We start from the raw sequence: 23,527 nt of genomic DNA on the forward strand, positions 1-23,527 counted from the left end.
TATAAAGCTCAGGCTTAATTATACTGGTTATTACCACAGAGCAGGAGTCGACTCAGAGTCGTTTACGATTTACCGAGGTGAACCACGAACGTGCTGATAGAATCGGCTCAGATGGGATCGGACTGTATTATCTTTTTAAAGTAAATATTTCAATCAGCAGAATCGCATCGCATGTATGATGTGCACAACGTTAATTACGTGCGTTTATTAATGAACGTTTACGTTAGCTTGTCAGAAGCTTTCTCAATGATGTCTGTGCGGTGTTTTTTTTTTTACAATTAGTGATGGCAAGCAACTGTTCCACTGCACTATTTTACACTAAACACTTACACTATTCCATAATGCTCCAGACTGCATCATTCTAAATAGGTATCGGCGAGTACAAAAATACATGTACTCGTACTCGGTTGGGAAAAAATGGTATCGATGCATCCCTAGTGAAAACACACTCACTTCGTGTAGAAACGTCCATCAAACCATCGTCACGATACAACCACAGAAAAGTCTGTTACAATAACTGCGCATCTGACATATATACGAAGTCAAGGTTCTCTGCTAGATAGTATTACTGCCTAGTATGAGTGAATAAAACTCCCTTACAGTTTTCTCTTGTCCCAGCAGTTTTTAACATCAGTACATTTAGCATAAATATGTTCACCATTTTAATTGTAACATTTCACTTAAAAATCCTTGTTTTCTATAACATTTACACAGATTTTTTTTTTATGCGATTAATCGCGATTAACTATGTAAAATTCTGAGATTAATCGCGATGAAAAATTTTAATCGTTTGACAGCCCTAATATTTAATAATCACCTTTGCATTGGTGGGTTCTAAGCCTTTTACCAAAACACTGGATTCAATAAAAGTAGTGATATATACATTTTTAAAATATAAAAAGATGACTATGCACAGGGTACTTATCCATCACAGGGCATCATTTCGTGATATCATAATTTTTTTTAAACCCTATTTTTCATGTTTTATGTAAAGCTGTGTAACATTTTGGAAGGGATCTGAAAAGTTCAATATTAGTAAGCATATCTTGATTAACTTTCTGATCAGAAACACTCTGTAGGTAAGTATGGTACTAAATTGTAAAAAGTGGGGGTTATTAATGCATGCACACTTGTACATGAGCAATTGATTACAATTATATTGCTATAACAGTACATTATATAACACATTTATTATTCAATACATATAACTACAATATTTATGCTGCTGTCAAGGCCAAAATTATGCAGACACCCATTCTAACTACTTAGTCATACTCCTTGCCAACAGGAGCATAAAATCAACCATACGGCAATACAACCTTGACAGACAAGCATTGATTGTTGAATGGGTGGTAATAAAGAACACATTGACTTTCAACTTGCCCTTGTTTTATGACACCATCCTTCCAACGAGTCAGTTTTCTGCCCTGCTAGAGCTGACATGATCAACTGTAAGTGCTATTGTAGTAAAGTGGTACGCTCGGTTGTAAAGTGACAGGACACACAAGCTCAGAGTGCAGAGTGTGGAGCCCATAAACATCAGCTGTCCTGGGTAGGCACACTACTGAATCTAAACTGCCTCTGAAAGCAATATCAGTAACTACTGCTCTGTAGATATGGGGTTTCCATGAATGGGTAGCTGCACACAAGTCTGGGATCACCACTGACTATCCCAAGGGCTGGCTGAGGTGGTGTAACGCACACCACTGGACTTTGAAACAGTGGAAATGCATTCTCATGTCACTATCAGCCCAAATGCAAAGCATCACTTGTAAAGTTCGCTGAATGAGAGATGATTTTATCATAAACATGTACTTTTTAAAGAGTAGTGTTTCTTTAGTTGTGATAGTTCAAAGAATGCTGTTTTTTTATTGTCCTTGTGAACAAAGCAAGCTCCATTATATTTTTCCAAGGCCGGTATAGAAATCATGAGTCTGCTGCAACTTTATTTAAGACCTTGAAAGTAATTGGTATGCTAAATGTGAGCAGATCTTAATAATTAACAATACTGTCTGACTTTACTATGCTGTTCAAAAGTAGTTAAGGTTAGGATTCTGGACTATTGATCAAAAGGTATCCAAGGAGTCCAAGTCCAGCCACAACTAAGCTGCCACAGTTGAGCAGTTTTAAGTCACCAATTCACATTACTGCTTATGTTTTTTAATGTGATGTTTAGGTTTCAGCTGTTCACGTTTGGTCATATGGGTTTTTTACTAAAACTTGAATCAAAAAATTAATAAAACGTGTATCATGCATCATGAGGATAAAGTGGTGCCACTGCACAGTGAGTAGTAGATTCTCCTGTCTGTAAAACTAATCTTTCTAATCTTCTAAACTCATCCTCTAATAAATGTGAACCTACTGCACTCCACAATACATCTCATATTCTTCTTGTTATTCTTATTATTGTTTCTAAACTTAAATCTATTGCTCCCAGATTTTTAAAGTAGGGACTATACTTGTATCTTTTACAAAGAACTGCCTTTAGCTGTCTATTTGTCATTACTTCCAACTCCAGAGTTCCACAGTTGTATAGTTTGGCAAGCCGTAGCCTAGTGGTTAAGGTACTGGATTAGTAATCACATAGTCGCTGGTTCAAGCCCCACCACTGCCAGGTTGCTGCTGTTGGGCCCTTGAGCAAAGCCCTTAACCCTCAATTGCTCAGACTGTATACTGTAACTGTAATGTAAGTCACTTTGGATAAAGGTGTCTGCTAAATGCCAAAAATGTAAATGTAAATGTTGTATTCGTCTGTGTACTGCTCTGTTCTCAAATAGGTCTAAGCATGAATACAGTACTCATTTGCTCGCTTTATAGAGGTATAATGAGAAATTGAGAAACAGATTAGCAATTCAGTTGTAAATAAAACAGAATTCAAGAAGTTTAGGAAGAAGGTTTAACTTTCTGGAAACATCATTTAAATCTGAATTGCAAAGGTCAGATTAAAAACAAAAACAATTAAGTGATGGGACAGAGATAGAAAGCTCATTATGCTTTATCAATCTACCCCACAAAAACAAATAAGCCATCAAAAAAACAATGAAACTATTAGAATAAAACATCACTATAATATAAACTGCTTTTAAAACTAATAAAATTTAAAATGGGTGATGCATATTTTTTCAGTTTTTTATGTGAAATCCAATAGTTTTTCTTGTACTATTTATACTAGCTTGCTTTATTTCCTTGCCAGTAGAGTGTTATATGTTTGTTTGTTTAATAAAATTTTAATGTCATGTTTTTACACTTTGGTTACATTAATGACAGGGCAGGTAGTTACAGGTTACACATAAATCATCAGTTCAAGTTTGATGTCAAACACAGACACAGGCAATTTTGTATCTCCAGTTTACCAAACTTACATGTCTTTGGAATATGGGAGGAACCCAGAGCTCCTGGAAGAAACCCACACAGATATGGGGAACCTCTGCAAGTTCCACACAGAAAGGACCTTGGAATCAAACCCGGGACCTCCTTGCTGTGAGGCGACAGTGCTACCCACCCTGGTGTTATATGGATTATTAAGGCAAAACGTATGTTAGCATCTGACCATGAGGTTGTTGGATACTGTGTTCCAAAACCAAATGCATTAATATAGTGTTGGCCATATATTCCTCCTGGAAGTCTGTCCATATCGTCTATATAGCATTAGTGGGGACCAGTGGCGCCCCCAGAAATTTTTCATAGGGGTAAAAATCTTGGGGTGGCACACCAAAACAAAAAGCCATAAATACATTTCAGGAAGTCTAGTATTGCAGTGTACAGACTAGTTGATACCTAATTATCTGATGTGCATAGACTAATATGGTACAATTAACATTTTACTGTACAACAACAATACTGTACCATAGAAAGGAGACACAATCAGCTGCTCCACTCTGTGAGGCAAATTCACCTGCACAGTACACCGCACAACATTGGGGGGTGGGGGTGTTCGGAGTATGATACAGTGATGGCGGTTGGCTGCCTGCATTTTTATTTTTACATGAATAATTGTAAAAATTAACATTATTGACTGAAATGGACAGCACCTAATGAAATATATCAGAAAGAAGCATATTATGCATATGCGAATCAATTCTCCAAGGATGGGGGGGCTTGACGGCGCAGCTGGTGGGGACAGGATCTTTGTGTGTAGAGGTTTTGATGTAAAATGAGAAGCTTTGGCTCAATCCCCATTTTAATAAATCCCAAAAAGGTTGGGATCATGGATCTGTGAAGGCCACAGTAGTTACTAAAGATCAAACTTGTCAAACCATGACAGATTAAAGCCCTCCTACTAGTTGTTGCAACAAAGTTAAAAGTATATATATTGTTGATTTTTTAAAATATTTATAATTAATTTTATACAACTGCTAGCAATAAGTATGGTGGTATGAAAGTATGCCCACATACATTTTGTCATATAGTGCAGTTGCCTTTTTTCATGAATTCATGTCAGATTAGTTAAGGTTTTTAGGTTCCAGTGTTGTTTAATGTTCTAGGTTATACAACCCCTGGCAAAAATTATGGAATCACCACTCTTGGAAGATGTTCTGTCAATTGTTTAATTTTGTAGAAAAAAAATAAATCACAGACATGCCACAAAACTATCATTTTTCAAAATGTCAACCTTCTGGCATTAAGAAACAATAAAAAAAAGAAACAAATATAATAGTTGTGGTCAGTCACAATTGCTTTTTTTAGATCAAGTAGAGGAAAAAAATATGGAATCACTCAAATCTGAGGAAAAAATTATGGAATCACTCTGTAATTTGCAGTTTAAAAACAAAACATCTGCAGCAGATTAGATTTGCTAATTATTCTTCAGTTTAAAAAGAGTGCTCACACCTCGGAGAGCTGTTGCACAAAGCAGATTGTCATGAATCATGGTTCCAACACAAGATATGTCAGTTGAAACAAATGAGAGGATTATAAAACTCCTTCAAGAAGATAAATCATTGTGGAATGTCGCAAAAGATGTTGGTTGTTCCCAGTAAGCTGTGTTTAAAATCTGGACCAAGTACAAACAAAATGGGAAGGTTGTAAAAGGGAAGCATACTGGTAGACCAAGTAAGACATCAAAGCATCAAGATAGAAAACTTAAAGCAATATGTCTTGAAAACAGAAAATGCACAACAAAACAAATGAGAAACAAGTGGCCGGAAAGTGGAGTCAATGTCTGTGACTGAACTGTAAGAAATCACCTAAAAGAAATGGGATTTACATACAGAAAAGCCAAACAAAAGCCATCATTAACACCTAAAAAGAAAAGAACAAGGTTAAAGTAGGCTAAAGAAAAGCAATCGTGGACTGTGGGTGACTGGATAAAAGTGATCTTCAGTGATGAATCGTGAATCTGCATTGGGCAAGGTGATGATGCTGGAACTTTTGTTTGGTGTCTGTCCAATGAAATTTATGAAGATAACTGCCTAAAGAAAACATGTTAATTTCCACAGTTGTTGATGATATGGGCCTGCATGTCGGGTAAAGGCACAGGGGAGATGGTCTTCAATAAATGCCAAAGTCCACATTGAAATTTTGGACGCTTTTCTTATTCCATCAGTTGAAAGGATGTTTGGTGATGATGACTTCATTTTTCAAGATGATAATGCATCTTGCCATAGGGCAAAGGACGTGAAAACTTTCCTTCAAGAAAACATATAATGTCAATGGCATGGCCTGCAAATAGTCCGGATCTCAATCCATTTGAAAATCTCTGGTGGAAATTGAAGAAAATGGTCAATGACAAGGTTCCAACCTGCAAAGCTGATCTGGCAACAGCAAGAGACAGTTGAAGGCAGATTGATGAAGAATACTGTTTGTCATTAGTTAACTCCATGCCTCAGAGAGTTTAAACCATTATAAAAGCCAGAGGTGGTGCAACAAAGTAATAATGGTGCAGTGTTTTCTAATGATTCCATAATTTTTTCCTCAGATTTGAGTGATTCCATATTTTTTTCCTCTACTTGATCTAAAAAAAAAGCAATTGTGACTGACCACAACTATTATATTTGTTTCTTTTTTTATTGTTTCTTAATGCCAGAGGGTTGACAGTTTGAGAAATGATAGTTTTGTGGCATGTCTGTGATTTATTTTTTTTCTACAAAATTAAACAATTGAAAGAACATCTTCCAAGAGTGGTGATTCCATAATTTTTGCCAGGGGTTGTATTATCTAATCTAATAAATAAATACATACATTTTGCTTTTGTTCAATAGATTTCAGATTTTGGTGTAACACACGTTAAAAAGCAAGATTCACATCGCTTATACACGAATTATTTGATCGTAGAACTAAATAATAAACATGATATATAGGCAGTTAAGGGTACAGATATACAATGAAACTCTCCCACAAAGTATAAAAAACTGCATAATGAATGTGTAACCCTTGTTGCCTCTTTATTTGAACTATCAGTAGGCATTACAGCAAAGAGATTGTTAATGCTGAGGCTGTTTGCTTTGTTAGATAGTGCTTTCTTTGAGTGAGATCATTAATCATGTCTTTTGACTTCCTGATTGTGAATGCAAAAACCAGCTGTTTGGAGAGAGAGAGGCAGTGAGTGGCTAAGAGAAAGAAAGATTCACCAACACATTTTTGTTATAATATTTGTTATGCTTGTTGTCCAAAAAAAAACATTTGTCAGATAAGTAAAGAGAGTACATCTGCTGTAGCTCAGTATCATTTTAACACTGCAGGCTGAAGTAATGACAAAACTGTAAAGTAAATACTTACCACTTCTTCATGCGTGCACTTCTCCACATTAATGCCATTGACCTACATGAGAGAAAAGCTCACATTACACATATTTTAATGGTTAAAGATATAATAAATGTGGTGCTGGTGCTGATGGTAGTAATTCATAGTAGATGTGTTGAATGGAGTAGATTTGATCAGGCATAAATACCTGAGTGACTGTGCTAAGGGCATAATCATTGTGGTCAGACAACTGAGTTGCAGAATCTCTGAAACAGCAGGGGTGCTCACAGGCCAGTGGTCCAAGGAGGAACCAGCCACAAACTGCTAACAGGTTGTTGGGCTTCCAGGACTTATTTACATTTACATTTTCGGCATTTGGTAGACACTTTTTATCCAAAAACAATCTAAGCAATTGAGGGTTAAGGGCCTTGCTCAAGGACCCAACAGTGGCAACAACCTGGCTGTGGTAAGGCTTGAACTGGCAACCTTCTGATTACTAGTCCAGTACATTAACCACTAGGCTACAGCTTCCCCACTTTTTGATACAGAAGGACATGAAGGCTGTGGCGTCTGGTATGGACCAACAGAAGGGCTACTGTGGCTTAAATTGTAAATTAATTTAATACTGGTGATGAGGTGAATGTGTCATAACACATCAAACCCTTTTGTGATTGGTGCTGTGTAGGTGCATACTAACTTCCTGTCTACCGTCAAAGTCTAGTCATCATAAGTGGACATTGTAGCAATCGAAAAAAATTGACTAGTCCAATGAATCCTGTTTTTTTCCAAAAAGTGGATAGCCATACATGTGAGCATAGGGGAAAAGACAGCATCAGGACGCACTGTAGGATGATCTACCTCGTGACATACAGATGTTGAAGGACCTGCTGTTAAAGTACTGATACCAAATTCTACAGGGTTCTAATAGATGTCTAGGGGAGTCCATAGCTGCGTCCGAAATCGCATACTTACAGAGTACGTATTAGATTCGAGGAAGTACGCACCGCTCGGCCGGTAAAGGAGTACGCGCTTTCAGTACAGAAGTGTGCAGTATGCACGCAACACCCCTACATACTACGTCCACCATCTTACCAACGTCAAAGGATGACGTGAGGACGTGATGACATAATATCACCATAGTTACAGACCGCATGCTCATTACAAGCCCCACTTGCCAAAAGTTTGGATATTTATCGTCTTTTTGAGCTAATCATAACGTTATTTAAGGTTGTACGCAATAATAACATTTTTATTTTGTTTATCTTACTTACACTTGTAAACAAAACTCTCCGTTTTCCACCATCTTTCTTGTTTCTTCTTCCGCTTCTAATGCCTACGCAGCTCCAGTTGCATTATGGGATACATTAGCGGACCAAAAGTGTGCATCGTTTGCATACTCAAACATGGCTGCCCAAGAAGTAGGTCATCCAGGTACTTTTCGCGTACCTTTTATGTATACTACGTATTCGGACATACTAACCGCTCTTGCGTGCTGCTTTCGCCTACTATTGAGTATGGAAGTATGCGATTTCGGACGCAGCTCATTGCAGCTCATCTTTGTAAGTCAGACCCGTTTTAACAAAATATTAAGCAGATGGTCCTAATATTTGGTTCATCTGTATACAGCCCCCTCAACAATTATTGGCACCCCTGGTAAAGATGAGCAAAATTTACCTTGTGAAGAATTAGCTTAATCTTACAAGGGAACTCCAGCATTTAGTTGAATTGAAATATGATTTTGTTAAACGTGACCATTTCTTGATACGGGATTTTTTTTTTCCATTAAATAAATTTACTTCAGTTAAAGGGAATGTGTGGTTTCTGACTGTGCCACCCCATACACAGAATAGTTTAATGTACTGTGTTTTGTGACACATTCACCTCATCAGCATTATCAAAATTATCTGCAATTTGAGCTACAGTCTATTTTCTGTTAGCCTTCATGTAATTTAGCCTGAATGACTCAACTGCCTTTAAGCCACTTTTTCTGTTTTAAAGATACTTTAGCCCAGTCTGGCCATAACAATTTGGCCCTTATTAAAGTAACTCTGGTCTTGCTGCCAATCATTTAATGTAACTTCCCCCCTTATATGCACAAATGTTGCCTAATAAGCATCATCATGCACGTATTTGGGGAATGAGCCCCCTTTGGGCTGTATTTTCTTTCTTTTTTTCATCAGTGTATGTGTCCCTGTCTCCCTTCAGTGATCACAGATGGAAAAGCATAAGTGTTTTCAACAGTGAAAGGCTCAGTCTGTCACATCTATCAAGCAAGGCAGTTTAAATAGATTAGCCTAGAGCAAAATAGGACACAGTTTTAAATTCCTAAGACAAAATGTGTATCATTTATGTTTCCTGTTTTGCTTGGTCAATGCTTTAAGCGACGCTGCCCTTTTGAAAGCTGGCTTTATTGCAGCTATTGCGCCGATTCCTATAATGAGATCAAAAGTTAAGGCCTCCATTGACCTGGAGAAAATGAATCAGAGGAGGACATCATTAGAATGCAGAGAGCGCATTGCTCTGACATGCATCTATGGCCCGGGGCATTGTGGAAAATAAGAGGCAGCTAATGCTCACTTTACTTACCTGTAACACAGCGTCACCAATAAACAGCATCCCCGTCTGATCTGCTGCAAGCCAGACACATAGTGCCAAAGGTTAATGGAAACATTAGGATACAATTAGTCATTTTATAAGTGCTAATGTGATGGAAATACCAATCAGACCTCTATGAATATGTCTGAGGAGGCTGGCAATGAAGACCTAAGCAGTGCTGAAAATTACTAGCTTTAATCCAAAATTAATAAAAAAAGTTAATTTACTTTTCATAATGACTATAAAAGTCAAAGGGCTTCATAAGCTTTCTGAATGTAGATCAGGTGGCTACAATATGTACTTTAATCCATATACAAGCCAAATTTTCAATTTATTAGATACCTACATTGCATATACAATAATTCTCTGCACAGAGAGAATGCAGCCCCTCTGTGCTCCCAGAGTTTGTGTATGTGCCACATCCCGGTCTCTGGGAGCACATGGTTAAGGAGGTTTTAGTTTATGTTGTCAAGCCTACGCCTCCTCATTCTGATTGGACTGTAGCCAATGATCCATAGCTGCTCCTCATTTCAGGTGATATGCTCAAGGTATTTAAGGGAGCAGCTGTGGATCATTCGGTGGAGACTATTTTGGTTTTCATGATCAGGTCATGATTTTGTTTGTCTTGTCAGGATTTTGTTTGTTTGTTTGTTTGTCATGTCATGATTTTGTTATTGGATTTGGATATTGCTCTTGCGCATTCTTAGAAGTCTTGTTAAATGTTATAGTCTTGTTCATGTTTTGTGTTAGCCTGTTAGCTTAGCTTAGGGTCTAGTATAGTTTAGTCAGGTTTTATGAGTGTTTAGATTAGCGGTTAGCTTAGCATTTAGCTTCATTCATTTAGTTTATGTGTTTGTGTCTGGTCTTGTCTTGTGTACCCTGTCCTCTGTTATAATGAAAATTGTTAAAACATCTCTATGTATGTACGTGTGTGTGTGTGTGTGTGTGTGTGTGTGTGTGTGTGTGTGTGTGTGTGTGTGTGTGAGTCCCATCTCGTGTCATGTCTAGCCCATTCGTTACATAATAGTCTCCACCAAATGATCCACTGCTGCTTCCTTAAATACCTTGAGCATATAATCTGAAACGAGGAGCAGCTGTGGATCATTGGCTACAGTCCAATCAGAATGAGGAGGTGTAGGCTTGACCACATAAATAAAAACCTCCTCAACCATGTGCTCCTAGAGACCGGGTTGTGGCACATACACAAACTCTGGGAGCAGAGAGAGTCTGCATTTGTGACATCTGTATCATCAGGTGGGCTCTAGTTAATCACCTAGTTTAACACAAAGGATTTCAAAGGATACCATATGCAAAACAATGTTTCAACCTTAAGATAACAACCTAAATCCTTACATTGAATGTTTCAGAAATAGGCTTACTATTTGATACAGTTACTAAATCTTTGTCAAGTTCTAGTCCGCTGATGTACTTTTTGCATGTGTTCATAGCTAATAGAACACAATCTATAATATCATTGTATATCAATAACCTAGAGTTAAAAATGTATTAATATTTGTATTACATACTTTTTAATGTTTATTAATTTAAACACATTTTAAAGTTACTTGTTGTTTATTGTATTGTAAAAGATGTGTTTGTGTTCAGCCCTGCCAAAACATTCATCAAGGAATCATGTTTTATGGTGTGTTCTGCATCACCACAATGTACTATGTATTAATGTAATACACAATTTATAAAGAACAATGTGCTATCTACATACATTAAATATATTTGTAATGTATTATAATGAATTTGGCTTCTATCTTATACCAGTAGCTGGAAAAACAATGCTGTGGCCACCTCGTTTGGATGTAAATTAGTTACAAACAGAGCCCTTCTTCCTTAAATAATTGAAATGAATTGAATAAAATGTATTTTTTGTCATATATATACAAGTGTAGAGTACAAAGAATTTCTTTCTTCGATATCCCAGCTTGTTAGGAAGCTGGGGTCAGAGCGCAGGGTCAGCCATCGTACAGCGCCTCTGGAGCAGATAGGGTTAAGGGCCTTGCTCAAGGGCTCAACAATGGCTGCATGGCAGAGCTGGGATTCAAACTCTCAACCCTTCAGTTGATAGCCCAAAGCTCTACGCACTAGTCTACCACTGTCCCAAGGGAAAGTGAGGGAGGGAGGAGTAGTAATTGGTCATGTCTGAGAGACTGAAAAAGAGCTTATATTCCGGATTTAGCGCCATCTGATTTCCACCTTTTTGGATGCTCGAAGAAGCTTTAAGGGGAGGAAGATCTTCATGTGATGATGATGTGAAAGCAGCGGTGCATCAGTGGCTACGCACTCAACCAAAAACATTTTTTTGCTGATCGCATAAAAAAATTGGTGCAATGCTGAGAAAATGCATCAGAAGGTGAATATGTAGAAAATAAAGGTAATTTGTTTTTTTAATTTTAATAGAGTAAGAAAAATACATTATTAATTCAAAGTAAGTCTTAGCCAAATATAATCATTAAAAATATGTTGTGAATACCCACTCAAACTCTCTGATGTAAGTTTCGATCGTGTCTATTTACAGACTAAAAGCGCGTTTGTAATACTGCACTTCTGTATACGGCTTCCTGCTGGTCTGATGCCATGAATATTTGCTTCACATTTTTTTATACTTATTCATTTGATTTATGATTCTCTACAGCTCACAGTCACTCTACAGGGTTCTTAATCCTCTCTTAGAGGCATAGAAGAGTAAAGTTCATATGATATAGGTCTGCCCAATCTACCATAAAAGCACAGACATTGATTCTGGCCATGAAATTGATCATGCTTGAAAAATAACTAGAATAAATATAGTTTCAGGCTTGAGAGCACTAATGAAGTTCATTGATGTTGCATGATTATACATGAGGCTTTTAAAAATGTTCATGTTTCAGAGACGCACATGATCCATAATCAGCATGCTCTGTGTGTTTTAGTACACTTGGGACAAATATGTGTCCTCTAATTATAGTCTCATCAAACGAACTGCCTTACAAGATCAAGAGGATTCTAGCACTGCATAGCACACTCTGAATTATATAATTACTGTTGATAGGGGGAGGGTAACAAATAGTAATCACTTCAACTAATTCAGAAGTACTGTAATTGGAAGAAGAGCTTAGTAGTGGCTTACCTACTTGATCTTTAAAAATCTTTGAAATGACCACTGGCACTTTATGCTCAGCTCCTCCCTAAAACAAATCAAATTCAAAACAAATCCAAAGGTTATTAAATATACTCAGCACATATTCATTACACATATTCACTTCATTATCTAGCAAATCATTTAACTAAATATACAAGGTAAGACCAAAAGTATGTGGACACCTGTTAATGACTGAGTATTTATGAGGTCATGCACTGGTGTTCATCTTGCCTAATTCCGGATCATACCATAGTCGATCATACCATACCAATGTGAATCATCCCGCCATACCAATTATAAATGACGCCACCAAAATCCGGATCATACCATAGTCAATCATACCATACCAGTGTGAATCATCCCGCCATTCCAATTATAAATGACGCCACCAAAATCCGGATCATACCATAGTCAATCATACCATACCAGTGTGAATTATCCCGCCATTCCAATTATAAATGACGCCACCAAAATCCGGATCATACCATAGTCAATCATACCATACCAGTGTGAATCATCCCGCCATTCCAATTATAAATGACGCCACCAAAATCCGGATCATACCATAGTCAATCATACCATACCAGTATGAATCATCCCGCCATACCATTTATAAATCATCCCGCCAAATTCCAGATCATATCATAGTCGATCATACCATACCAGTGTGAATCATCCCGCCATTCCAATTATAAATGACGCCACCAAAATCCGGATCATACCATAGTCAATCATACCATACCAGTGTGAATCATCCCACCATACCAATTCTAAATCATCCCGCCAAATTCCAGATCATATCATAGTCGATCATACCATACCAGTGTAAATCATCCCACCATACCAATTATAAATCATCCCGCCAAATTCCGGATCATATCACAGTCAATCATACCATACCAATGTGAATCATCCCGCCAAATTCCAGATCATACCATAGTTGTTCAGCAGGGTTAGAGTCAGGGCTCTGTGCAGGCCACTACTGTTCCACAAGAGTACCTTTAAAACAAACTTACTAAACCGTGTCTGACAAACAAGCCTAAACCTAATAATCAGGAGTTGTCATCCACACAGGTTTGTCCATATATTCCATATATATTTTACTCCTTAGGATGGTGTAATAGGTGATATTTCTCATAAAACAATCTGTTTGAACTGTGTGTGTGTGTGTGTGTGTGTGTGTGTGTGTGTGTGTGTGTGTGTGTGTGTGTGAAAAAGCAAACCTACTTTGATACTCAGACCCAAGCCTCCAGTTGCCTGTCTTCGGAGTACAACAGTTCTGTGCTTTAGAAAAGGGGAATTTAGTTGGTAAAATTATAAAAGAAGCATTATAATAAAACAACATGCTAAAACAAACTTGCCAATTTATGCCATAATTTGATTTATCACTCAATTTAAAAAGTGCATTTTTAATTTAAGACTGCAAATAATTTGGGACTTTTACCATCTACTGTACATAATATTGTAAAAAGATTTAGGAAATCTGGATGAATTTCTTGGGTAAAATTTCGACTCTAAACAAAAACATTTAAAAAATTGATTTACTTTATGACCTGTGCCAACCCCCACATTTTATCAACTATATGCACAGTAGATATATCAAATTTTAAAATCTGTTAAATTGTTATCAAGGTAAATATGCCAACCATACTTAAGTGGGTTTTAACATATTATACAAAACAATATTTAATACATAAAATCAAGACATGCATGCAGTTAATATTAAAAGTTTACATATAGATAAACCTACAAGAGGCATGTATGTCATTACAGTCTTCACTGTCAAAAAATAAAAAAAATTTTAACCTGGATTCTTATTTAAAAAAAAACTCTTCATTAATTAATTTATTCTGTTTTATTTATTCTACTTATTGCAGTGCACCAGCTCCACTGTAATCAAAACAGCCAACAAGCAAATTGCTACCACCACTATACTTTACAGTATTTCTTCTCCAAATATACTGGTACTTGGTAGTTTCAGCCAAATATCTAAATATTTGCTTTTTTTGAATGTATCAGTAGGCCTTTTTGTTTATGTAATTACCAAATTAACTTAATTCAATTTTAAGATGGCAATTTTGGAGTACTGGCGTCTTTCTTGCACAGCAGCTTTCAAGCTTGATTGTGACACTTTTGTTTTGGAATATTTAATTAATGTGGCTGTTCTTGGTTCTTACAAATAATTGACAGTTTACCAACCTTGACAAATGAGACCACTGTTTGTACACTTTGTATGCATGGACAAAAGTTACAGTCTTCACAACATCTAAGCTTTCTGAGATCTGTACACAGTTTTCCAACTAAGTCTAATAAAACTAGCCAGATTTATGTAAGTCACCAGCTGTGGTCAATCTTAATAACTGATGACAAATGAGGCCATGTCACAAGCTAAATGACATTTATATAATGTTCTCTGCCACCATATTATATTTGGAAACTTATTAAAGAATTTACAAAGGAAATCAGTTGCAGAAATTACTGCAATTTTAAGACTATTACACACATGTCTATTACAAGGATATTTAAACAATTGACCTCTGCGTAAGGTATACACTTTATATAGTTATTTACGGTTTACTATTATTTATATTATGACAACAATCCACAAAAAAGAACTAAAATAGAAATAATATATAAAAGGCAAATTACAATAATAAATAAAAAGCTTGTGCAAACTGAGCCAAACTGCATATTATGAAGTTGTAAACCATCATCAAACCACCAAGTAGCAGCAAATGTGGAAAAATAAAAAGTAAACAGAAATACATGACTAAATACTATTGCGCTATAAAGTGATGATATGCTGTAAATTGTGGAGCTAGAGCTTTTCAGTTCCCAATGCATATTTAAAAACTTAAACTCAATATACAGTATGTAGCACATAGAGTATATTGTGTTCCCTTTACTGTGTTCACTGTGCGAACTTAGAATAAACTGCTGATATAAGACGTGAGAGATAGCGTGTACAAAACTGTGTATTAGAATGTACTGCTTGACTTTGATGTTAGATGTAATGAAAAATATTTTAATGCCTTCCATTCTGCTGATCCTCTCTAATCTGTCAGTGCCGACCTACTCACAACAGCACCAAGCTAAAAATGATGCGACTCATCCCATAAAAACCACTTTAAGCAGTTTGAGCATCTGTAAAATTGAATCTTTTTTGCAGTATAAAGCATTAGTACTTACATTTAGGTGATGCATACTACCTCCTATACAAACCACATCCTGTTTCTGTATGATGAGCATCTCTTTAGTTAACTTCAAATGGACATCGTAGGTATTATTGGTTTTTTCGTCATACAAAAGGGCGAGTCCAGTTTTTGTCTGTAAAAAAAAAACAGAGAGAGAGGAGAAATGTTGTTAGCTGTATGATTCAGCAGCAGTCAGTTTGAGTAATTCCTAAAAGCAGTATTTTTCCTTGCCCTTGCATCACTTTAAATTGTATTTGTCTCGGCAGCTGCTGATTCAACACTGGCTTTCAAATGCAAACAGAAGAATATACATTTCAAACATGTCATTAGACTTTCAAATGCATCCAAATAAAATCTTAAAAGAAATGTGTTTATAACCTGAACACATTTCAAGAACTTGCAAATATCAAATACAGACCATGGTGTTACCATGGTAGTGGTGTAGGAACACCACTTTTTCAGCTTCTTACTATATGTTTAGAAACAGTACCACCAGGAACAGATGGTAAGAGTTGTCAAAAGTTAGCACACACTGTGTGGAAACCACCAAAAACAGTTCAATACAAATTTAACTGCATTAGATCAGGTGCTGAGATCAGCCTTTCTCACTATTTGTCATTATTATGTAAATTTTTACAACAAGACATCCTTACAACAGACATTGGCCATAAGAAATATGATACGATATAGACTACTATATATACCGATCAGGCATAACATTATTAGCACCTTCCTAATATTGTGTTGGTCCCCCTTCTGCTGCCAAAACAGCCCTGACCCATCAAGCCTGAATGCGTGCTGTGGTATCTGGCACTAAGATGTTAGCAGCAGATCCTTTAACTCCTGTAAGTTGTGAGGTGGGGCCTCCATGGATCGGACTTGTCTGTCCAGCACATCCCACAGATGTTCGATTGGATTGAGATCTGGGGAATTTGCAGGCCAAGTCAACACCTTAAACTCGTTGTTGTTCTCCATAATCCATTCAAGACCAGTTAAACATTTGTACTAGAGACAACTTTGCCACAAGACTTCTCTTTCAAGGGATTAATTAAATATGTACGAAGAAATTTTGCTTTCAGGTCCTTTTAGATGTTATTTTTAAATAAATACAGTCTCAGAATAGATATCACAAGGCTTTTCAGTAAATTCAGTTAGACGCTCAAATTATTCCTAAGCGCACATGCCTGAAGCTGGTAAATTGAAAAATATTCTTACAAAACGTGAACAAAATTTAAAGAGGATGTAATGTTTATAGAAATAATTTTTTTTCTTTAGGATCTTCTAGGTGCAGTGTCAAAAGCAAAGAGAACCAGACTACTCTGCCCTACTACTTAATGTGCAGAGAGATCAAACTGTCAGTCATCTCTTTCTCATCTTTATGACACATATGACATGAAAGGTTACAAAATGTCTGTTTGTTCAAAGGGAAATCCTATTAAAAGCCTTTTAAGGTTACACTTAAACTGCAAGATAATGAAAAAATACCTTATCCATGTAATATATACACTGAACAGGCATAACATTATGACCACCTCCTTCTTTCTACACTCACTGTCCATTTTATCAGCCCCACTTACCATATAGAAGCACTTAGCCTGCTTTCACCCTGTTCTGCAATGGCCAGGACTCTCACAGGACCACTACAGAGTAGGTATCATTTGGGTGGTGGATCATTCTCAGCACTGCAGTGACAATGACATGGTGGTGGTGTGTTAGTGTGTGTTGTGCTGGTATGAGTGGATAAGACACAGCAATGCTGATGGAGTTTTTAAACACCTCACTGTCACTGCTGGACTGAGAATAGTCCACCAACCAAAAATATCCAGCCAACAGCGCCCTGTGGGCAGCGTCCTGTGACCACTAATGAAGGTCTAGAAGATGACCAACTCAAACAGCAGCAACAGATGAGCGATCGTCTCTGACTTTACATCTACAAGGTGGACCAACTAGGTGGGAGAGTCTAATAGAGTGGACAGTGAGTGGACACGGTATTTGAAAACAAAACTCCAGCAGTGCTGGAAGACCGCAAATGTCGTCTTATTTATTTAAGGGAGAGCTAACGCAAATTGTATAATACTTAAATATTATGTTAATAATAACCATCGTATATATATATTGCACCTGTTTCACACGTACTGATTCCATTATATATTGTGTCATTTTGTGGGGCCAAGCAAACCTTATAGTACTCAAAACCTTCATTATATACATGATGAAATATATATTTTTTATATTCTATGTACTTATTACAGTAAAATCAGCCACAGACATATAAAAAGTCTCAGTAATACAAAAAATAAAATATGCCGTGATATACCGTGAAACTGTCAGAATCTTAAAAAAAATACAGTGATTCAAATTTTTGGTCATACCGCCCAGCCCCATTCAACACCTATATTCATTTTCTTTGTAATATTGGGCGCTCAAGTGGCGCAGCAGTAAAACATGGTAGCACACTAGAGCTGACATCTAGAACTTACAAGTTCGAATCTTAGCTATACAGACAATGATTGGCTCGTCCATCGGGTTGGATGCCAGAGAGGATTGCTCATAACTGATGCAATTAAGACCTCTGCTGGCTAATCAATGGCACCTGCACAGAGACGGGGGATGATGGAGATCAGTGAATGACTCTCTGCATCCTTTCACCTGCACGAGGCGAGTTCATATGCGGATCAGCTTTGTGTACGGAGAGCCACACCCTGGTCAACGCATTATTCCTAGACTTTGCGCAGGCGCCATTAATCAGCCAGCATAGGTCGTAGTTGCATCAGTTATAAGGAGCCCCGGTCTAGCTTTCCCACCCTGTTTGAACAATGGCAGAGCTGAGATTTGAAATGATGTGTTCGAAATTCCAGCTCTGGTGTGCTAGCGTGTTTTACCATGTTTATATTTAAAAGTAAAAAAAAATTTTGGTTTGTTTTACATAATAATACTGCAGGTAAAAGATTAGAAATATTATTATGCAAATCACACCTGGTTTTAGGTAAAAGACCTTTCCAAAGTTCTCAGAGACAATATTATTTACCAACACATTGTTATTCCACAGCATGGAAAGGTCTACATAACCATAGCAAACACCTTTAATATTTTAGTCAGTACAATTCTTTCCATAATGTACAGGTAGAATGTTTATGGGACTGTATCATTTGCGGACAGATGCAGCCTGCAATTTTAAAATACGCGAGAAGAAAAGAAACAAAGTGCCAGGGGTAATCTCAAAAAGTTGTAGGACAACCAGAAAACCATGATAGTCGGAAACCACCAATAGAAGACTCCTGATCCAAACTGTTTAGTTACAGTGCTGCGAAAACTTAACTCCCTAATTTTTGATTGCCTCAGTTATTCTACTGTATATTTGTCACACTGATTGATTTCCCTATTTATAGTCCATGTATCACTGAGGCTGGTAATTTGTGCCTATTCAGTGAAAAGAACATTTGTGAGGTCAGTCACTGATGTTGGACAATAAGGCTTGGCTCGCAATCAGTGTTTCAGTTCAGTCTGAAAGGTGTTCAGTGGGGTTGAGGTCAGGACACTGGTCAGACCACTAAAGTACCTATACTAGTGGTGGGCGGATCGATCCAAATATCGATATTATCGATACCAACGTTGGTATTGGTATCGGATCGATGCTAGTGTGATGGGATCGATACTTTAGTTTTACTTTTTCTCTGCTACATTCAGCACGTTGCTCCGGTTTCGCCAGAAAGTAAAGACCATGTCTGTACAGACTCCGCTCCTCTCACATCTTACATGCACACCTCGCTCCTCCCCTCCTGCTCTGCTGTGTTCTGTTGTGGTACCGTCACGTTGTTATAATCCTAACAGACATCAGTACACTGGTAGGCATTGGAAGATTGTAAGTTTTTGAATACTTTGCTTTGCAGATACAGAAATTGGGGCAATTTTATGGAAATAATAGTGTAAACTATACGTACATTAAGTACGGGCACACTTTGCGCACCCTCACGCAAATAAAACGGCGCGTGTAGTGAGGCTGTTGCTCCGTGTTTTAGTGAATGAGAGCTCTTTTCTTTTGACTTTGTGCTTATAAATGTAAACAGAATAGCATAGATTTTTTATTTTAAATTAACAGGGACACATACAGTATATTCGGTCACCATTAAAAATGTACATATTTATTCACCCAGCAAACACAACTATGTGGTATGAGTTAGCCGCTTTGTGGTGATACTCCATGATGGTAATGTTGTGAGAAAGTAAAGCACCAGAAAGAAATCAGACCCCTTTAAACAACTGAATTTATTTACAACCCTACTGAGAGCAGCTAATTACAAAAAAAAAAATATGTACTATAATAATACACCCAAAGATCATGAAAATTCATTCAGATTTAGCAATTTGATGATGCATCTACCTTAATTATTAAAAAGTATCGGTATCGGATTGGTATCGGCGATACTGGCCCTGTATTTACCTGGTATCGGATCAATACCAAATTTTGCAGTATCGCACACCACTAACCTATATTATAGAGTATACCATAGCAATGGGTGTGGTTGAAATATCTCACCTTAATAATTACAAGAGGCATCCATATACTTTTGTTTATTTAGTGTATTTAGTATCTAAGAAAAATATATACTTTATTTGTCATATATACATATACAGATATACAGTACAATGAAATTCTTTCTTCGCATATCCCAACTTGTTTGGAAGCTGGGGTCAGAGCGCAGGGTCAGCCATCGTACGGCGCCCCTGAAGCAGACAGGGTTGAGGGCCTTGCTCAAGGACCCAACAGTGGCTGCATAGTAGAGCCTGGATTTTAACCGCCAATCTTCTGGTTGATAGCCCAAAGCTCTACCCACTAGGCTACCACTGTCCCCCTGTACTGTATCTAGCACTATAGTGTATATATACAGTACTGTCATGACACAATGTCATTTGGGACTTGGGCCACTTTTCTATGCTGTGTAAACACAGTCTAAAAGTCGCTGACACATTATGTTCATACATAACGATGTAATATATACTCAGGTGACAGTGATTTGTGTAGTTATGCTGTGACTTTTTTACTGCCCTAGTTCTGTGCCTGGTGCAGGGAGCATTTTTTTCCCAAGAGAAACATACATTTAGGTCAACAAACTCCACCTCTAACTCCAGAGGGATAGAAAAATGTATCCCTGTATGAATCACAAGCTGACTATGAAAGAATGTGGGTTTATTATGCATTGTGTGACTTGTGCTGGATTTTGTACCTCAGCTTTCTAAGGATTACATAGCACTGCCGAAGAATAAAAAAAGAAAAGCATTGCTGTAAATTAAATTATAGTTTGTACTAAGCTTCTGACAAAAAAAGTACTAAGCTTTTGATCTAAACCTATGCATTCTGAATGAAAACTATAATCGAACATTTATCCAGTGTGCATCTTAGTACATGATCTGTTTGAAAAAATGGCAGTTGTAGCCTAATGATTAAGGTACTGGACCAGTAATCATAAGGTCGCCTTGAGCAAGGCCCTTAACCCTCAATTGCTTAGACTGTATACTGTCACAACCGTAAGTCACTTTGGATAAAAGCGTCTGCTAAATGCCAAAAATATAAATGTAAAGTGACAACCAATTTTGCCTGATTTTTTCTGCCTCCCAAATGTAGACATAAACCAGCTGCCACCATAGTCAGGTCCCTGAGTTTCAGTTTTCATATTTAATGGTGAACTTGAGTTGTTTTTTATGCTTTAGACATTGTATGTTATTGTACGTATACACAAATGAATTATGTATTAAAACACTGAACAGAACAGAACGCCTTTATTTGTCATATATACATATACAGGTGTACAGTACAACTAAATTCTTTCTTCACATATGCCAGCTTGTTAGAAAGCTGGGGTCAGAGTATAGGGTCAGCCATTGTAAGGCGCCCCTGAAGCAGACAGGGTTAACAGCCTTGCTCAAGGGCCCAACAGTGGCTTCATGGCAGAATTGGAATGAAAACTCTAGGATTAGGCTACCACTGTCGTGTACAGTATATTATATATTAAAACTGTATTGTTTCCTTTTATTCTAAATTCCAATTCCTTTTATTCTAATATAGTTAATAGTTAATAAATCTACTCCTTTTAGATTATCTAAATATATGTAATAATACAAGAGTAGGGCCTATTTAGAGAAACCACATGCTTATGTCACTTAAATCTGGCAACTCTTACTGTATTATTTGTGATTCAGCTGCATAATGTTAGGGTAATAGTGACAGCCCTACATTTAAACAAATTAAATACTTTTATTGGTCTTTTTATTCCTTTAAATATGTAAAGGAATAGCTGTAAGATAATATGTTTAATTTAATTATACAGCTATATATTAGCTTTGCTTTTTTATCTTTTTGCTGCCCAAAGAATGGTTATGTAATTTACAAACATAAAATGTTTCATCTGAATACCTGCATGGCACGCTTAAAAAAACATGATGTATTAAAGTTTACAGTTGATAAAGATTCAAAGATTCTGAGACTCTGAATTCCTTGCCAAAAAAAGAGAACCTGAAAGCTGTCCTGGCTCAATTAAAGCAATAATGTGAAGGAGACTGGAGGTCAGCCACTGCCTGGAGATCACTCTTGATAATTTGTTACAAGCTTGTTTCTCACAGATTCTTAGCCAAGAATATTACCTTCCTCCACAGCTAGGGCCGGTGAAAAATAGTCAATATAGATAAAAAGGCCACGTCGCAATTCACTGCATCATTAAAAACGGAAGGTAGTCACAACTTAAAAGGTCAAACACCTACGTCTCTCTGTCTATTCATGTAATACCTTACCTTCAACCCCAACCTTTTATATTGTACATAATTGTCTATATGGGATATTTATTAATTAAACTAAGTGAGAAGTGGTTTACAGAGATTTTGAGTTCTTACTATCAATGTTCAGATGAGATTAAAATCAATACTCTATCTAGAACACTAAAGGTCATACATTTTAATAATTCTAACCACTCTATTGTTTCTTTGGCATTGTACTTTGAATATACATGTGTCAATTTGAGCTTAAAAGCAAAGGCAATCTGGTTCATACAAGGTTACTGCAGTGTACTCATTTAGGTTAATACCTTTGGTGCCACGATTCACCAAATACTAAACAAATATTAACAAATGTATGTAATGATTTCAGTTAACTTCAATTTAAATTGATACGATATCATTTAAATCAAAAACATTTTACAACCTGTCATTGGTCCTTTCTGCAGCCTTCGACACAATGAATCGTAACATTCTCTTGTCTACTCTCGGACCTCTGTTTGTGTGCCATGACTCTCTCTCCAGAAGGTGGATGGTTTCATGTGTCAGGCCGATGCCCCTCATCATGATTGGTTTCCTCCTGATTAATCGTGGATCAATTGGCAGAGACTATTTTAATTTGATTTGCCTTGGCTTTGAATTTGACTTTGCCATTGCTTCTGGTTTCTTTGTTTGTTTGTTTATTTGTTTCTTTGGTTTGTTCGTTGGCTCCTGTTGGCTCGTTACTGTCCTCTCATTGTAATCTCACGGTTGGACTACTGCAACTCCCACTTGGCAGGTGCTCCTATGTCCACTATTAAACCTTTGCAACTCATTCAAAATGCAGCTGCTCGCGTGGTTTTTAACCTATCTAAACACTGCCACATCACCCCACTGCTGCGTTCTCTTCACTGGCTTCCTGTAGCTGCACGCATTCAAACACTGATGCTCGCCTTCAAAGCCAAAAATGGACCAGCCCCAAGCTACCTTCGAGGTCCAATAAAACCTCGCCCTGTACCACGCAACCTCCAAGCCACTAGTCTCGCTCGACTTGATCCTCCACCCAGAACTAAAGGAAGACCAACATCAAGGCTCTTGTCCGTCCAAACATCTGAGTCTCTCGCTGTCTTCTAACAACCATTAAAAACCCCACCCCTTTACTTAGCACTTAAGCTGACATGCT

The 23,527-nt window shown here is 37.2% G+C and overlaps 1 protein-coding gene across 2 annotated transcripts in view; it reads right to left on the minus strand.

Moving 5' to 3' along the window:
- Window positions 1–23,527, minus strand: part of sntg2 (syntrophin, gamma 2) — a 122,562-nt gene that overhangs the window by 71,485 nt on the left and 27,550 nt on the right. For both annotated transcript variants that reach the window (XM_063007235.1, XM_063007234.1), the window contains exons 2-6: window positions 15,596–15,733; window positions 13,634–13,690; window positions 12,395–12,452; window positions 9,268–9,311; window positions 6,718–6,759 (exon numbers count right to left, since the gene is read on the minus strand). In XM_063007235.1, coding sequence (XP_062863305.1) covers window positions 6,718–6,759; window positions 9,268–9,311; window positions 12,395–12,452; window positions 13,634–13,690; window positions 15,596–15,733 — 339 coding nt within the window. The remainder of the gene's footprint in view (window positions 1–6,717; window positions 6,760–9,267; window positions 9,312–12,394; window positions 12,453–13,633; window positions 13,691–15,595; window positions 15,734–23,527) is intronic.

Source organism: Trichomycterus rosablanca, chromosome 13 (genome assembly GCF_030014385.1).
Source record: "Trichomycterus rosablanca isolate fTriRos1 chromosome 13, fTriRos1.hap1, whole genome shotgun sequence".
NCBI lineage: Eukaryota > Metazoa > Chordata > Actinopteri > Siluriformes > Trichomycteridae > Trichomycterus > Trichomycterus rosablanca.